This window comes from Myotis brandtii, unplaced genomic scaffold (genome assembly GCF_000412655.1).
Source record: "Myotis brandtii unplaced genomic scaffold, ASM41265v1 scaffold703, whole genome shotgun sequence".
Lineage (NCBI taxonomy): Eukaryota > Metazoa > Chordata > Mammalia > Chiroptera > Vespertilionidae > Myotis > Myotis brandtii.
In genome coordinates, this window is record NW_005370760.1 from 617,126 (window position 1) to 632,767 (window position 15,642).

General features: G+C 40.2%; 1 protein-coding gene across 1 annotated transcript in view; it reads right to left on the reverse strand.

Moving 5' to 3' along the window:
- The window catches only part of CCNY (cyclin Y), a 123,748-nt gene extending 115,762 nt beyond the window's left edge, over positions 1-7,986 (reverse strand). Inside the window, exons 1-2 of the mRNA XM_005882304.2 lie at positions 7,883-7,986; positions 3,780-3,854 (exon numbers count right to left, since the gene is read on the reverse strand). Coding sequence (XP_005882366.1) covers positions 3,780-3,846 — 67 coding nt within the window. The 5' untranslated portion in view covers positions 3,847-3,854; positions 7,883-7,986. The remainder of the gene's footprint in view (positions 1-3,779; positions 3,855-7,882) is intronic.
- Positions 7,987-15,642: the final 7,656 nt, after the last annotated feature.

Sequence of the window (15,642 nt, forward strand, 5' to 3'; positions counted from 1 at the left end):
GGGCGGGGTGGGGGGCCCCCCCCCCCCCACCGAGTGCACAAATTTTTGTGCACCGGGCCTCTAGTGGGAAGTGAAAAAAGCCAATCAAAGAAAGACAAATGCCATTTGATTTCACTTACTTGTGGAATCTAATGAACAAAATAGAACCAGAGCATGGATACATGCAACAGACTGACAGACCTCAGAGAGGAGTGTGATGGTGGTGGGACTAGAAGAGATTAGCCAAAGAACAGATATGCAGATATGCATAATAGCCCATGGATACAGATAATAATACTAGAGGCCCAGTGCACAAAATCCGTGCACTGGGTGGGTGGGGGGGGCGATGGGTCCTCCTCAGCTCAGCCTGCCCCCTCTCACAGTCCGGGAGCCCTCAGGGGATGTCCTACTGACAGCTTAGACCCACTCCCCATGGGAGGCGACCAGGCTGATCAGTAGAAGGAGCCACCCCCATCACCCCGCTGCTGCTGTCACTGCCAGCCACCACAACCTCCAAGGTGTTTTCATCAACACGGACTCCAGTCCCTTCATCACAAAAACATGACAACTTTCTTTAGGCATTTTCAAGATGTCTCTTTCATAGGATATGACATTTCTTTAAAGCTAATGATCATTGTATGTAAGAATTGAGATATATTTTTGGTTCTGTTTGCTGTTACCTTAATACTACATCCTGCAGCTAAAACATGTTCACATGATGTGACACAAATACTCGTGTCCCCAGCCAGTCCCATGACAAGTGTTCTCATGTTCCCAGCCAACATGCCTCCCATTTCTGACAGTTTTTAAATGGTGGTGCAGCTACACAAACTTGACAGTTGGAGATATTTTATTTTTTTTATAATACATGATACCTTATTATTATACTTTTTTCTTTTTGGTTAATCCTCACCCGAGGATATTTTTCCATTGAGCTTTTTTAGAAAGCGTGGAAGAGAGAAAGACAGAGAGAAACATCAATGTAAGAGGGACACTTCGATTGGTTGCCTCCTGCATGAGCCCTGACCTTGGCCCCGGCCAGGGAGGAGCCTGCAACCTAGGTACATGCCCTTGATCAGAATTGAACCCAGATCCTGCGGTCCGCAGGCTGAGGCTCTATCCACTGAGCCAAACCGGCTAGGGTAGGATATGACATTTCTTAGCCCCTTCAGCAGCAGACCTTTGTTTTTTCCTCCAGGAGTGAGGTGGAAAAACCCTAGATCACCTTCTTAGATTCTTATTACAGAAGTTACCAAGTACACTGCAAATGGCATACCGGGAGCTTAGCCAATGAGCGGTCTGAAAAGGTGTTTCCTCTGCAGCTCATGAGCAGAAGTGGGACTGCTGGCGCGCCGCGGCTGGCAGGCCCTCCTGTCTCCGGGCCTGCGCCATCCGTGGCTTGCCTCACCTCACACACAGTCTTCTCCCACCCACCTGCACGCGCAGCCTCCTCCTGAGCGGTTGTGACATTACAGTGTCCCAGACATTTTGCATATTACCTCTTTATATATATAGATGGTGAAGACTGGGGAGTAGGGGGGTGGTATCTGGGTAGAGATGGTAAAGGACAGGGAAATAGGGGACATTTGTAAGAGTGTCAACCATTTTTTATTTTTTTTAAGAAAAGGAGTTCTCAGGACAAATTTCCCAAATAGTCAATTCTCTAGTAATCAATTAATTCACCAAAGAATTAAACCACTAAAGTTAACAAATTTACCTATTTTAAAATTTAAAGCAATTGTTAGATGGACTTGTTTTCAGAAATTGGCCTGTTTGATAATAGGAAGCCAAAGGAGAAGAAATAGCCAATGGCAGCAAGTGCCATGAGCATTGAAGAGCTTAAGGAAGCAAAAGGTCCTTTAGGCAACCTTAGAACATACTCTCCATAGAATTGTGACTGTGAAAAGAAGATTCCTGTGGATTACTGAATGGAAAGAGAAAAAATAGAGATGGTATAGAAGCTTTCACTAAGCAGAAGAGTAGAGAGGAATACTTCAGGAAGAAGGTGTTGGTTATTGTTCATTTTCTTGTGTTTAACCTGTGAGACTCAAGTCAGTTTACATGTTGAATGGAAAGCTCCAGCATTTAAAGAAAAACTGAAGCAATGAACAGAAAGGTGAGAGGAACTGATACCTTGTGTTCCAGAAAAAAAGGAGGGGAATGTCGAGATCTGCTGTAGATGTGAAGGGGGAAAATATATACTTCCCTAACTCCTTCCTTTTGGAGCAATCCTTCTGTTAGGTCAGGTAATTGTTGAATTTCCTTTTACCATGATGGTAAAGGCATGTGTTACCAACTTAGAAGCCCTAATGCAATTTCATGTAAATCTAATCAGAAAAATTTCAGAATGATGTTGGTTTGCACCCTGAATTCACTGGAAGAACCAAACCCAGAAGTATGTCTATCCTGTAGCTGGTTTTCACAGCACTAATATTAAGTGCAAAAAATGTTAATTCTCGTTTTTCATCGTCCCAAGCCTTCATCCCCACCGTCACTTTCCTTCTCTTGCCATATCCTACCCTTCTTTCAATGGCTTCCAACTTTACCAGGTCAAGAAAACAAAGTTTTGCTTTTATCCCCCACAATACATTCAAAGCTTCACAAGTATTTAAAGTGTACAATGATTTATTCTTACTCTTAAAAACATTGATTTTTTTAAAAAATAATACACCTAGTTGTCTCAAATCAAGTCAGTGGTCTGCTTAACTAAAGATCACCAATATTATATCAGCATTATACCATATCAAAATTATTACCTAATCATTATTGAGGAGTTATCAATTCCTATAATGAACTTACTGTCTTAAATGTTAAAGCAGTGGTTCTCAACCTTCTGGCCCTTTAAATACAGTTCCTCATGTTGTGACGCAACCATAAAATTATTTTTGTTGCTACTTCGTAACTGTGATGTTGCTACTGTTATGAATCGTAATGTAAATATCTGATATGCAGGATGGTCTTAGGCGACCCCTGTGAAAGGGTCGTTTGACCACCAAAGGGGTCGCGACCCACAGGTTGAGAATTGCTGTGTTAAAGTATTTTTAGTCAATTGAGGATTTTCTCTAAATGAGAGCTTAGCAATTTGCCAAGTCAGGGATAGAATCACACAGGACTCTAGCATCTATAATAATAAAAGCGTAATATGCTAATTAGACCAAACAGCGGAACAACTTTCCGGACGAAGCCAGCAAGCCGCCGAGGCTATGAGGGCCGAGCCCCTTGCATGAATTTCGTGCATCAGGCCTCTAGTTGTAATATATCATCCTGCTCACAATATCATCATGTAACACCTTTCTCCTGTTATTCTTCTCTATAGGAATCCAAATGAGAAGATTTATGTTCACTGTATGGTATAAGTTTTATCTCTCCTTTGTAGCTAAGGGCCAGGGAAAAGTGAGATGAGCTGGTACTAGAAAGAGAAGAAAAAAAAAAAACCTCAGGAGAAATTCCACACACACCTGGGACAACTGTGTAAATTTTTCTTTTACATCCCGTCTAATAAACCAATGCTTCTGATCTTTAGAGAATTTATGCCAATATCAATTCTTAAAGAAAAATTTATGACTCTCAGAATAGAAAACTACTGACACAGAATGTACACAGCTGACTGACAACATTGCTTCAAATAGAAAATTCTAAAAACATAAGTTAAGACAACAGAAAGAAACCCCAAGAGAACTACCATCAAATAATATATTTGGGGGGGGGGGTCATTAAAACGGATTCTAGTGAAAAATGAATACCCTAGTTATTAACATGGGCCTTGTTTTTGAAAGAAAAAACATAAATTAGCGACCTACCGTCTGTCTGAGATTTACTGAGAAATATTGTGCTGGCTCGAGGATGGTCTGAAGGATTGAATTCCATGTTCAAATCTTTAAAGAAAGAAAAAGAAAATACATGAATATCCATCCAATAACTAAGTAGAGTCAAGATTAATTTTCAATTTTTTCAACCTTAAATTGCTAATATGGTCAAGGATTCTGGGAAAAATCCTACAGTTATTGTGTTTATAGATTCTTCTAGGTTCAATTGAGAACACTTTTATTTAGAAATTTGAGAAAGTCATACATCAAAATTAGGCACTTGGCTGGAGATCTACCATATTAGCCTAAAACTCCACTGTCTTTTTAAAAGTATGCTCTGTACCTGAGCTACTACAAAATAACAAGACGTTATAACATGCGATTAAAGAATCATGTGCTATAACTAACTCATCTAAACTCTACAGTTGAGTAATATTTCCTTGTTAAAGTTGATTAAAAGGAAAAAACAAAACAAAACCCCAGCCAGCTTTAAGACACATTCGCACCCATACACTCTCCTTTATTAATAGTGTTAATTTCTGAAAAAAAGCAAAACATCCTTTAGAGCAAAGACTGCGAATTGGCCTTCTGTGGGCATAATCTGGGACATGGACATGTTTTGTTTGATCCCTACATTTTTTTAAATTTAAGGCAACGTATATAATTTTTACACTTTCAAACATACTACAAAGAAAAAAATCCATATTTCCAGTTTCTTTAGAGAAATCAGATCATTTGGCAGCACCAGGCCCCCACCCCAATGGCCATAATCTGCAGGAACGCAGCAGCTGCCAGCCCCTGCAGGTAGACCCTAAGGTTCCAGTCCCTAGTGGTTGCCCCTCTCACTTCCCTGACACACATCAGTTGTTGCTCCTCATTTCGGACATTCCTACCCCTATGGGCATTTGGTTTTATAATCGCTGCCTTAGAACAATTTCCAAGGGTCTGTATAGACTTATCAGTAAGTTATATAACAATTTAGAATTCCATAATAGACCAAGGATAACCTAGTTGCCAGTGGGATTTGTGGGTCCCACATAAAGGCTGAGTTGGTCCTCATCCACCGGAGTCAGTACCACTTTAGGGCAGGGACCATGTATACAAGGTTCAAATGTTCAACAATATTTGACAAATCAGCCAAATAATGAGAAAAACAGAAAAGAATGATCAACTGAAGTAGCTCTTCTCAACAACTTAAGGAAAGGAAAAAGAAAAACTGGCAAGGCTCAACCATTAACTCAAATATAGAGTAATTCAAAAAGAAAGAATCTCTTGGATCATTGATATTTTAATACCAGGGAAATAACCAGGTCTTTTAATAAGTATAGGCAATATTGATCAAATCTGCAACTGTATACAACTAAAAAGTATGACACCTTGAAAACCAGTAAAGAGACATTTGAGTCCCCTATCATGACTTAATTCAACAGTCAACAAGTTTTTATTGTGAATCAACTCATGCAGGCATTCTGCACAGGAAATGCAATAGTATATGGCCCTGTGACCATCCATGTTTCAAGTCTGGGTTGGAGTGTGAAGTAGACAAGTCAGCCAGCACAAACAAATGCTATGGGAGAACCAAGGAGAAAGCTAAGACTTGCTGTAAGAATATGTTAGTTAGCCAAGCTAAAGGGGAGGCAAGGAAAGGTATTTAGGCCAGCGGTCTCCAACCAGTGGTCAGCAGAGGAGGTCCATGAGGTCCGAAAGGTTGGCGACCACTGATTTAGGCAGAAGAACCAGTATACAAAGACAGAAAGTTGAGAGAAAGAGATCGAACCAGGCCTTTAAGACATACTGTAGAATATATAAGAGAGGAAGTGGTGAGAAAAATTTCAGGGAAGGGTTGGGATTTTATCTCAAGGGCACCAGGGGATTATTGAAGGAGTGGAGTGACATGATCAAATACACTTAAGAAAAACCATCATGGTTGCATGTGGAGGGAAATGAACCAAAGGAGGACAAGACTGGAGGGCAGGTTATCGAGGAAACTGTGGCCATAATCCAAGTGGGAGGGAAGGTAGCTGAGAGAAGTAGATGGACCTAAAGATGAGATTACACTAGGCAAAGCACAAAGACAAGAGGCAGACAAGGATGACATCTGGTGGTTGACAATGGGACTATGCAGAGAGATTAAGCAGAGGAGGGAGCAGGGATGACCCACAGAGGCAGATATGCTGCTGGGTTTAACTTACCTCCTGTTAATTCAGTTAAACCCCATATATTTACAGCTGTGCCAATGCCTTAAACTGCTTTTCTTTCCCATTTTCTCATCCCTTTCTCTCTAGTACAAACAGGATAGCCTGTTACCACCCAGCACAGTGGAGGCTTCCAGCCAGGGCAGCAGTGCCTGCCTGCAGCTTTTCTGGAACATCAATAACAGTGTGTCACTCATGACCTCCCATGATTTATTTTCTTTGTTGATGATCAGAGAGGAGGCAGCCCATAACATGAATTTATATCCCAAATGAGGCTTACAACTGCTTATTTTCTAGCAAATAACAAAAACTTTTCAACTCTGAAAGTTTTCCTTATCATTTGTTTATATCCATAAATTCCCAAAGGAGCTTTTGATATTTTTTTGCCTTTTCTTTTCTCTCCAAGTTAAAGATGTGCTGCCAAATTTAATCATTTTAATTATTTAAAATTCTGCTCCATATGTACAGTACTTTCCAAGGTCTTGGTAGATGATGTCATTTGTTTTTAATTGTAATCTCATAGCTCCACTGATTCCCCTTCCTTCCTAATCTTGGTGCTGCCAGGGTTTGATTATTCATTGCCCTCTACCAGCTTATGCCTCTTTAGAATCCTATCACTGAAAAGTCCCTGGTTCTTCCTTCAGTAAGATTCAATAATGCAAAACCTTAGCTTGAATTCCTCTAGTGAAGGAAGTCACTTAGAAGCCACAAAGATAAGGAACCGGCATCTGTGAAAAGATGGACAAACCTTTGCTTTCAATGTGCAGAAATCCCAGTTTACTATCAGAATTTCCTTCTTTTGTATCAATTTCCCCAAATGTCCCTGCTAAGTAATAATGTAGCTGATATACAAAAGAACATTGAGGAATGCCTTCTCCACAGAAGTAGCAGGAAGTGGGGAGGGGGTGCCTGGTAACAGGGCCCTCCTGACAGGAGCACACAAAGGACCTGCACAGCTGGTCCCTGACTTGCAGGATGCTGGTGTGGGAAATGGCTGGTGCTTCTGATCCATCACCAACCCCGTTACTCTGAAAGGGACAGGAATAAGTGTGCCATGTGCAGTATGTGGTTAACTGCTTCCTCTTAGGTTCAGAATAACCCTCATTCTGGTTCTGGACGACAGAGTCTCCTGGTTTTCAAGGGTTCTTGGAAGGCCCCTTCCTTACCATCCTCCCAGGTCACAATGGCAAAGAAACAGTAAAGGGCTGAGGGCAGGATGAAAAGAAGCTAAATGGAGGAGATCTTAAGAAGTGAAAATGTGGGAGAAAAGTAGTGAACAAAACTATCCAGTCACAAGACGGGGATCCTATGTTGCTGGTAAAGCAGCTCTAATGCCACTCCAAAAGAGGCATGCAAAAAAGCTCCACTTAATGTGACTGCTGGAAAAAAAGCATTGTTTCTTTGGATCTAAACTTGCTATATTTTTGTTATTTTAGTGAAAAATGTAAGTTTTATTACATTATAATAATATTCATTTCAATCATAAAAATTCCTATTCAATCTACTTCTGGAAGTTTATGGTTGAGAAGTAAAGACTTGATTTTCTAGTTAGGAAAAAACTCCAGTACCCAGTTACTTGGAGTATGGTCACTATTCAAACAAATCCTTTGAGTTTGGGGAGCACTGTGAAGCAACTTACATCTATGTAAGGTTAAGGGTGAGGGGACTGGGGTGTAATGTGGATTAAAACATAAAAGCACCAAGGAAATCCAGTTCACAAAAAGATTTACTTATGCATTTTAGAAGCAGGCTAGACTGAATAGCACCAGGGACAAGTGAAGTTACTAACACTGAGATAGCCCAATAACAAATCAGACATTAGTTCCACTTTCAAACACACACACACACACACACACACACACACACACACACACACACACACACATCACTGAAAGCACATACCTGCCACAAAAAAATATGCAACATAAGAAAGGGCAACAAGAGATCTTCACATCAAATTCTCACCATGTGGTCCTCTCCAAGATGCTGCAGGATCAACCTAAAGAAAGTGCTTCTTCACTGTCACCATCATCCAAAACTCAAGTACAGGATGTGAAAAGGTCTTTCCCCCTGTTTCTAGAACCAGGAAACCAGTAGCCAGGCCCCTGGTAGGCCTGGGAACTGTCCAGGTCCTAAGTCAGGATTTCAGGCTGGCTTAGTCCATAATCAGCACCATCTACCCATGCCACTATCTCCCAATCCTCACATTCCTTCCTTGCTTACCATAACTGGATGCTGGAGCCCAACCTCCACATACAAATTCTTCTAATAACAAATACTGTATCTTGTTCATCTTAATACACCTTATAGTGCTTAGCAAAGAGCTTTCTCTATCATGTATGCTCAATAAATGATTAAATAACAAATAAGTGAACCAGATCTGGTGAAATTGAGCAAATAACTGAATTTAAGGAGTATTATGATACTGTACCATGTCTTATTATTATGATTCCATATTCATATGACACTTTAGAAAACTTTATGTAATAGAGCAGAAAAACAACAAATATATTTCAAAAACATTTCATACTGATCATTTCCTCTGAGCTTCTACTAAAGGTATTCTCCCTTTCCTCTTCCATTTGCTCAAATCATGTTTATAACAACAGCTTGATACTTACTGAGTATATGCTATCTACCAGGCACTGATTGTACCAGGCATTTCACCTACATGAAGTCCAATTCCCCACAATAACCTTGAAAGTTGTTATGATTATCCTCATTGTAAATATGTTTTTTAAAAACAAGGATTAGAGAAATTAAAGAACATCCCCAAAGTCACACAGCTACAAATGGTGGGCAGACAAAGGCATTCTCCCACTGCACAATGCAACTTCACCCAGGAAACACCTCTGGCATGAGAAGATTCTATGTTAATGTCACCTACTGCTCCATAAGCAGGCAACAGAACACCTAAAGCTTTGGGGTCATAAGAATTTATATAGCTTATGTGTCTTCATTCAAGACTGAGTTGTTTTAAGCTCTACCAATATATGGACCTCAACCAGTAATCCCTCTTATTTTTTCCGTAATTCCTTTTAATCCTTTAGGAACTGGGAGATGAGTTAACTAACTACACTTATCAAACTTGGTGTGACACCCCCGACCCCTCGCCGCCACACACACAGTATGCAGTACAATGTGAACCCATGAAGGTGCTCACCCAATATATGTCTGGTTAATAATGGGTATGTATACTAAGATCTACCAATTCCTTGGCCTCCAGGCAAGTTATGATAGGAGCAGGCCCTCAAGGGCTAAGCTGCGGTAGGAGCTAGAGTGACACTGCACAGCACTATCCTTCCAGACCCTCTCTCAAAAAAACACTGAATCTTCAACCATATTACTTCCTGAAAACCCTAGAGCCCATGGCCCTGCCTCGTTGAAGCCATGTTGCAGTGCCTAGGAGGTTCTGTGGCCTTAGCTCACAGCACTGGCCCAGGAGCCTCTTCTCAGCTCTGCCTCATAGTGAGCCTGCATCTCTCTGCATTTAATTAAGGAATCTCATTTGAGCAAATTTCATCTAATTTTACCCTCTTCTAAATAAAAACTTTAACAATAAATCAGAATAAAACATCTTCTTGAATAAAATGTGATGGACCAAACAGAATTTGTTCTCTTCTATGTGGCTCAGCCTTGAGGTCATGAGATGACTGACAAAGCAGTTTCTATTTCTCAGTTTGACTTTGCTGTCTCCTCTCCCCACCCATGTGGGGTCATCACTCTCGCCTCTCCATTTTCTGTTTTTACTCACTAAGGGCTGAGAGAGGAAACCATTTCCCTTGTTAAGAACTGGATGCAAAGGAGGAACATGAGGGCAGGAAGGAGCCGAGGGCGGTGGTTCCCCTCAGCCAGAGTGCTGATTCCCTGAAGGTGGAAATCCCTTGTGAACAAGGTCACAGCCAGGCTGAGGAGCACTGTGTTAGAACTTCAGAACACAGATTTTAGGACAGGTTCTGGTTACACTCCCCACATCTCCTGCCTTCTAGACAGTGGAAGCTACACACAGGGACAATGAGTAAGATGACAGCATTTTGCTTTGTTTTCTGCTTTCACTCCTCCCTACTATAATGTTCACTGTGCAATCTCTCAGTCCAGAACACTTAACAAATATCTGCTGAATAAGGGAGGTATGAATGAGTAATATACCTAATTAAAATTTCTCTTCAATAATTAATAACATCCACGATCCAAAACCTTTAATAAACTCTGTATGAGCTGGAACAACTAAATTCAGGAAAGAAAATTACAAAGAACTATGATAGCCAAGGACACCTGAAATTCTCTTCAATATTAAAAGAGAGAGGAAGAGCCATTTTATCACAGTAACAAGTCATTAAGTATAGAGCCAATGCTGGGACCTTTCCCGCAAAGCTCACTGCAGCCAGCAAGGAGCAGTTTACAGAAACTAACCCCCTAGCATTACACAAAACACTACTCTTTTCTTTGTAGAAAGTAAGGTAGAGCTTCCAATCTTTTAAAAACACAAAACATATATATCATGTCCTACTCTGTATCTACTGCATCAAAAAAAAAAAGGAAAAGGAGAAACAAAAAAATAAAATTATAAAAATAACAGGTGTAAAAAATTTCAGAGAAAAATCCAACTCATATTTTTGCACTTATGATTTCCCTATAAGAGAGCTAAAAAATAAAGTCTAAAATTTTATTACAGTAAAATAAATGTGTAGGATCCAATATAAAGATGATTTATGATCCAATTACTACTAAATTCTAGCAAGGCACATCATCCATCAGAACTTGCCTCCCACCCCCAAGAAAGAACAGGTAGGGAGTCTATGCAACAGAGACCTGTGTACAAAATGACCAGGAGATTCCAGAAGCCAAGAGACAAGAAAGGGAACATTGACTATACACCAGACTGAAACAAGGCAGTCACCACCAGGTTTCAGTGACAGGCAACATCCAAAACACATGCACAAAGCTCTAAAAACTGAAATCATAGATATATAATCAGAAATTATCTAAAAGCACATAAAGAAACTAAATAAACCAAATTAAAAAATGAAATAAGATTACAAGACGATATCACATCAAAGATGGAAAACCAGTACATATAACTCAGGACAAATACCGTGAGAAAAACATGTGAGAAACCTAGTCAAGACAGCTACAGTAGAAAATAAGTACACTATGGCACACAACCCAGGGTTTTCACATGGAAAAGGATAAAGCCATATGATCTAACTCATTATGTGGAAAATAAAAACAAATATATGAACAAAAAAATACAAATTCATTGATACAGACAACAGGATGATGGTTACCAGAAGGGAATAGGGTAGGGGCAGGGGGTTGGGACAGAGGGAGCTCTGGTGACAGAAGACTAGGCCTCGGGTGCTGAGCACACACAGAGTATAAAGATGTTGTATTATATATGAAGTTGTACACTTAAAATTTATATGTTATTAACCAATGTTACTCCAATACATTTAATGTTTTAAAAAAATAAGTGGCTCACTACTTGAATCAGACAGCATAATACTAACAGATGACAGAGAAAGCAGAAAAACTAAACCTCTTTCTACAGCCATTTATATCCCACAGAATCTGAGGATTACTTTTTTGGTCCGCAGAGCATTTCTCTGATTCCTGGCAGTCAAATTCAGAGTAATGTCTGCAAATCAGATAATCACCTATTGGCATTTTACTCACTTTCAGACCTAATATACAACTTTTTTTTTTTAAAGAAAGTTAAATCTAGCATTTACCTCCTACTTCAATATATAACTACAACTTGCCTCTCAAACATTCTGACAAATAAAAAGAAAGGAATAAAGTGGCCGATGCATAACTAATGATAAAAATCTGAGATGCAGCAACACTAACGCAGCTGTTCTGATTTTAATTAAGTCTTTTCAGAGGGATGAATAATAGGACGCCAGATGTACAAGATTTGCATTCAGAAAATCGACACTGTAAGATCCAAATGAATGTGCCTCAGAATCCCGCCATCCAAGATCTGCTGCTGAAAAATGGCACAGGAGTAAGTGGAAGCTCACAGACATGCTCCCAGGACCAAACTGGAATTACAACTAAAACACAGAAGAGCCACCCTGAAAAATGAACTGAGGACTAGCTGGAGAGAAGCCTGATAATCAAGGACAGAAAGTGGAGACCACATAGAGACTGGTAGGAAGGGCGGAGATGAGAAAGGGCTGGCCCAGTTGCCACAGACAGCAGCTGAAGTTCCAGAGAGAAATCTCAGCTGTGGGGAGTTGCCACTGAGAACTCTGTGATCTAATTCTCAAGCTGGCCACCCCAGGAGAGAGCACAAGAACTGAGAAAGGTGCACACATAATATCTGGCTGTGAAAAGCAGCAGGACGATTGTCTGCCACAGAGAGATGGCTGGAAATGCAGGTACCCTCTTAAAGGGCCAATGAAAAAAATTCTGTGTGCAGCTGCTCAACTAGTGCTCTGGCAGAGGGAGGGCAGAGTGGACTGAAGCTGTATAAACATAAGCCAGGGTTGGGGATCCAGGGACAGAACTCGGAAGGTAGACACCCCAGTTTCCTGGGCTAAGTCATTCCCTTATGCTGTAGAGGTCATCTTTCTCAGGCAAACCTATGCTATCCTGCCACTTTTGCCTTGGGGGTAAGACAGTTGACCGACCCTATGGGAAGATCTCTTGCCCCACCATGTGGAGTTTTTGAGACCCATTAAGAGACTGAGAATAACAATTAGCCTCCTGGCAGAAGCAATTGTCCCACCCTGTTGGAAAAACTCACCCCACCTGTGGATGATTGTTTGAGGACACTCCAGACTGAATTTAATCAGTCTGCAGACAAAGGCAATTCTCTAGAGGCTTTGAGTCTTTGCCTGATCTAAGTAGTCAGAAACAGCAGTTTGGGTCCCTGCCACAGACACCATCCCAGACTGCTCAGTGAGGCAAAAGCCAGCAAACTGACATCTGCAGGATCAGCTCCATGAGGGAAGGATTTACAGCCCAGAATAGGGTCAATCAAGATCTGAGACTCAAGGCAGACCCAGCCTCTGGGCTAAGGAGTCCCTGATGACTGGACAGCTGGCAGGAATACATTGGGGTTGAACCTCACTGGCAGGAAGTCAGAGGGGAGAGCCTTCCCACAAATGGGACATCAAAAATCAAGACCCAATTTCAACAGGAGAACCCAAACAACCACACAAAGGGCATTCCTAGAACGTCCAGTTCAGGTGAACAAAGAGGCTACACCACTGGACACCTCAAAATACCTTCCACATAAGGCCATCCCATGAAGACTTGGAGGCACAGCAGTTCTATCTAATACATAGAAGCAAATATAGAAATACAGCTAAAATGGGGACTCAAAGAAACAATTACCAAATGAGTGAAAAGAAGGAATCTGCAGAAAAAGAACTAAATGAGATGGAGGCAAGCAAACTATCAGGAAGCAATGGTTATAAAGATATTTAAGGAACTTAGTGCAAATCACAACAGCATGAGAACGGAAATAGAGGCCATTAACAAGAACCGGACAGAAATGAAGAATGACATATCTGACATGAAAAACACACTGGAAGGGATTAAAAGTAGATTGAATGAAGCAGAAGACTGAATCAGTGATTTGGAAGACAACATAGAAATAAATACCCAATTAGAGCAGCAAATAGAAAAAAGAATTAAAAAGCAGGAAGATAGCTTAAGGGAGCTCTGGGACCATAAGAAACATAACAACATGTGAATTACAGGAATATTAGAAGGGGCAGAGGATGAGCAAGGAACAGAGCACCTATTTAAAGAAATAATGACACACACAAAAAAGAAATGATGACAGAAAACTTCCCCAAACTGGTGAAGGAAAATGCCACACAAGTTCAGGAGGCTCAGAGAGTCCCAATCAAGATGAACCCAAAGAGACAAACACCTAGACACATCATAATTAAAATGGCAAATGTTAAAGACAAAGAAAAAAATCTTAAAGGCAGCAAGAGAGAGAGAGAAAATTACATAAAAAGAAGTTCCCATTAGAATGTCAAGTGACTTCTCAAAAGAAACACTTCAAGCCAGAGGGAGTGATATGAAATACTCGAAGTAATGAAAAGCAAGGGCCGAAATCCAAGACTATTGTATCCAGCGAGGCTATCATTAGTGATTTGGAAGACAACATAGAAATAAATACCCAATTAGAGCAGCAAATAGAAAAAAGAATTAAAAAGCAGGAAGATAGCTTAAGGGAGCTCTGGGACCATAAGAAACATAACAACATGTGAATTACAGGAATATTAGAAGGGGCAGAGGATGAGCAAGGAACAGAGCACCTATTTAAAGAAATAATGACACACACAAAAAAGAAATGATGACAGAAAACTTCCCCAAACTGGTGAAGGAAAATGCCACACAAGTTCAGGAGGCTCAGAGAGTCCCAATCAAGATGAACCCAAAGAGACAAACACCTAGACACATCATAATTAAAATGGCAAATGTTAAAGACAAAGAAAAAAATCTTAAAGGCAGCAAGAGAGAGAGAGAAAATTACATAAAAAGAAGTTCCCATTAGAATGTCAAGTGACTTCTCAAAAGAAACACTTCAAGCCAGAGGGAGTGATATGAAATACTCGAAGTAATGAAAAGCAAGGGCCGAAATCCAAGACTATTGTATCCAGCGAGGCTATCATTAAAACTGAAGGTGAAATAAAATTTTGCAGACAAGAAGAGGTAAAAGGAGTACATCACCACCAAACCAGCAATGTACATCAAAATATAAAGCTTTGCACAACAAAAGAAACCACCATCAAATTGAAAAGGGAACCCACTTAATGGGAGAACATATTTGCCAATGATACATCGGATAATGAATTAATATCCAAAATATATAAAGTACTCATATAACTCAGCAAAAAGAAGACAAACAATCCAATTAAAAAATGGGCAGAAGACATGAATAGACATTTCTCCAAAGAGGGCATACAAACGGCAAATAGACATATGAAAAAAATGCTTAGTGACTAATCATCAGAGAAATGCAAATTAAAACCACAATGAGATATCACCTCATACCTGTCAGAATGGCTAGCATTAAAACATCAACAAACAACAAGTGCTGGCGAGCATGTGGAGAAAAGGGAACATTCTCACTGCTGGTGGGAATGCAGATTGGTGCAGCCACTATCAAAAATAGTATGAAGTTTTCTCAAAAAATTAAAAATGGCTCTTCTGTTTGACCCAGCAATCCCACTTCTAGGAATATATCTTTAAAAAACCCCCCAAAAATCAGAATATATGCACCCCTATGTTCACAGCAGCATTTTTACAATAGCTAAGATTTGGGAACAGCCCACGTGCCCATTAGTATATGAATGGATAAAAAAAGATGTGAGATATTTACACTATGGAATACTATTCAGCTGTGAAAAAGAGGGAGCTCTTATCCTTTGCAAGAGCATGGATAGACCTGGAAAATATTATGCTAAGTAAAATAAACCAAACTGAGAAAGACAAATATTACATGATCTCACTTATTTGTGTAATCTAAAAAACAAAATGAAGTGACCAACAAAATAAGACCCAAAGCAAGGAGGCATGGAAGAGACTGAGATACCTCGATATGGAGTTGGGGGGACAAGAAGAGATAAACCAAAGAATTTATATACTTACTAGAGGCCCGGTGCACAAAAATTTGTGCACTCGGGGGGGGGCCC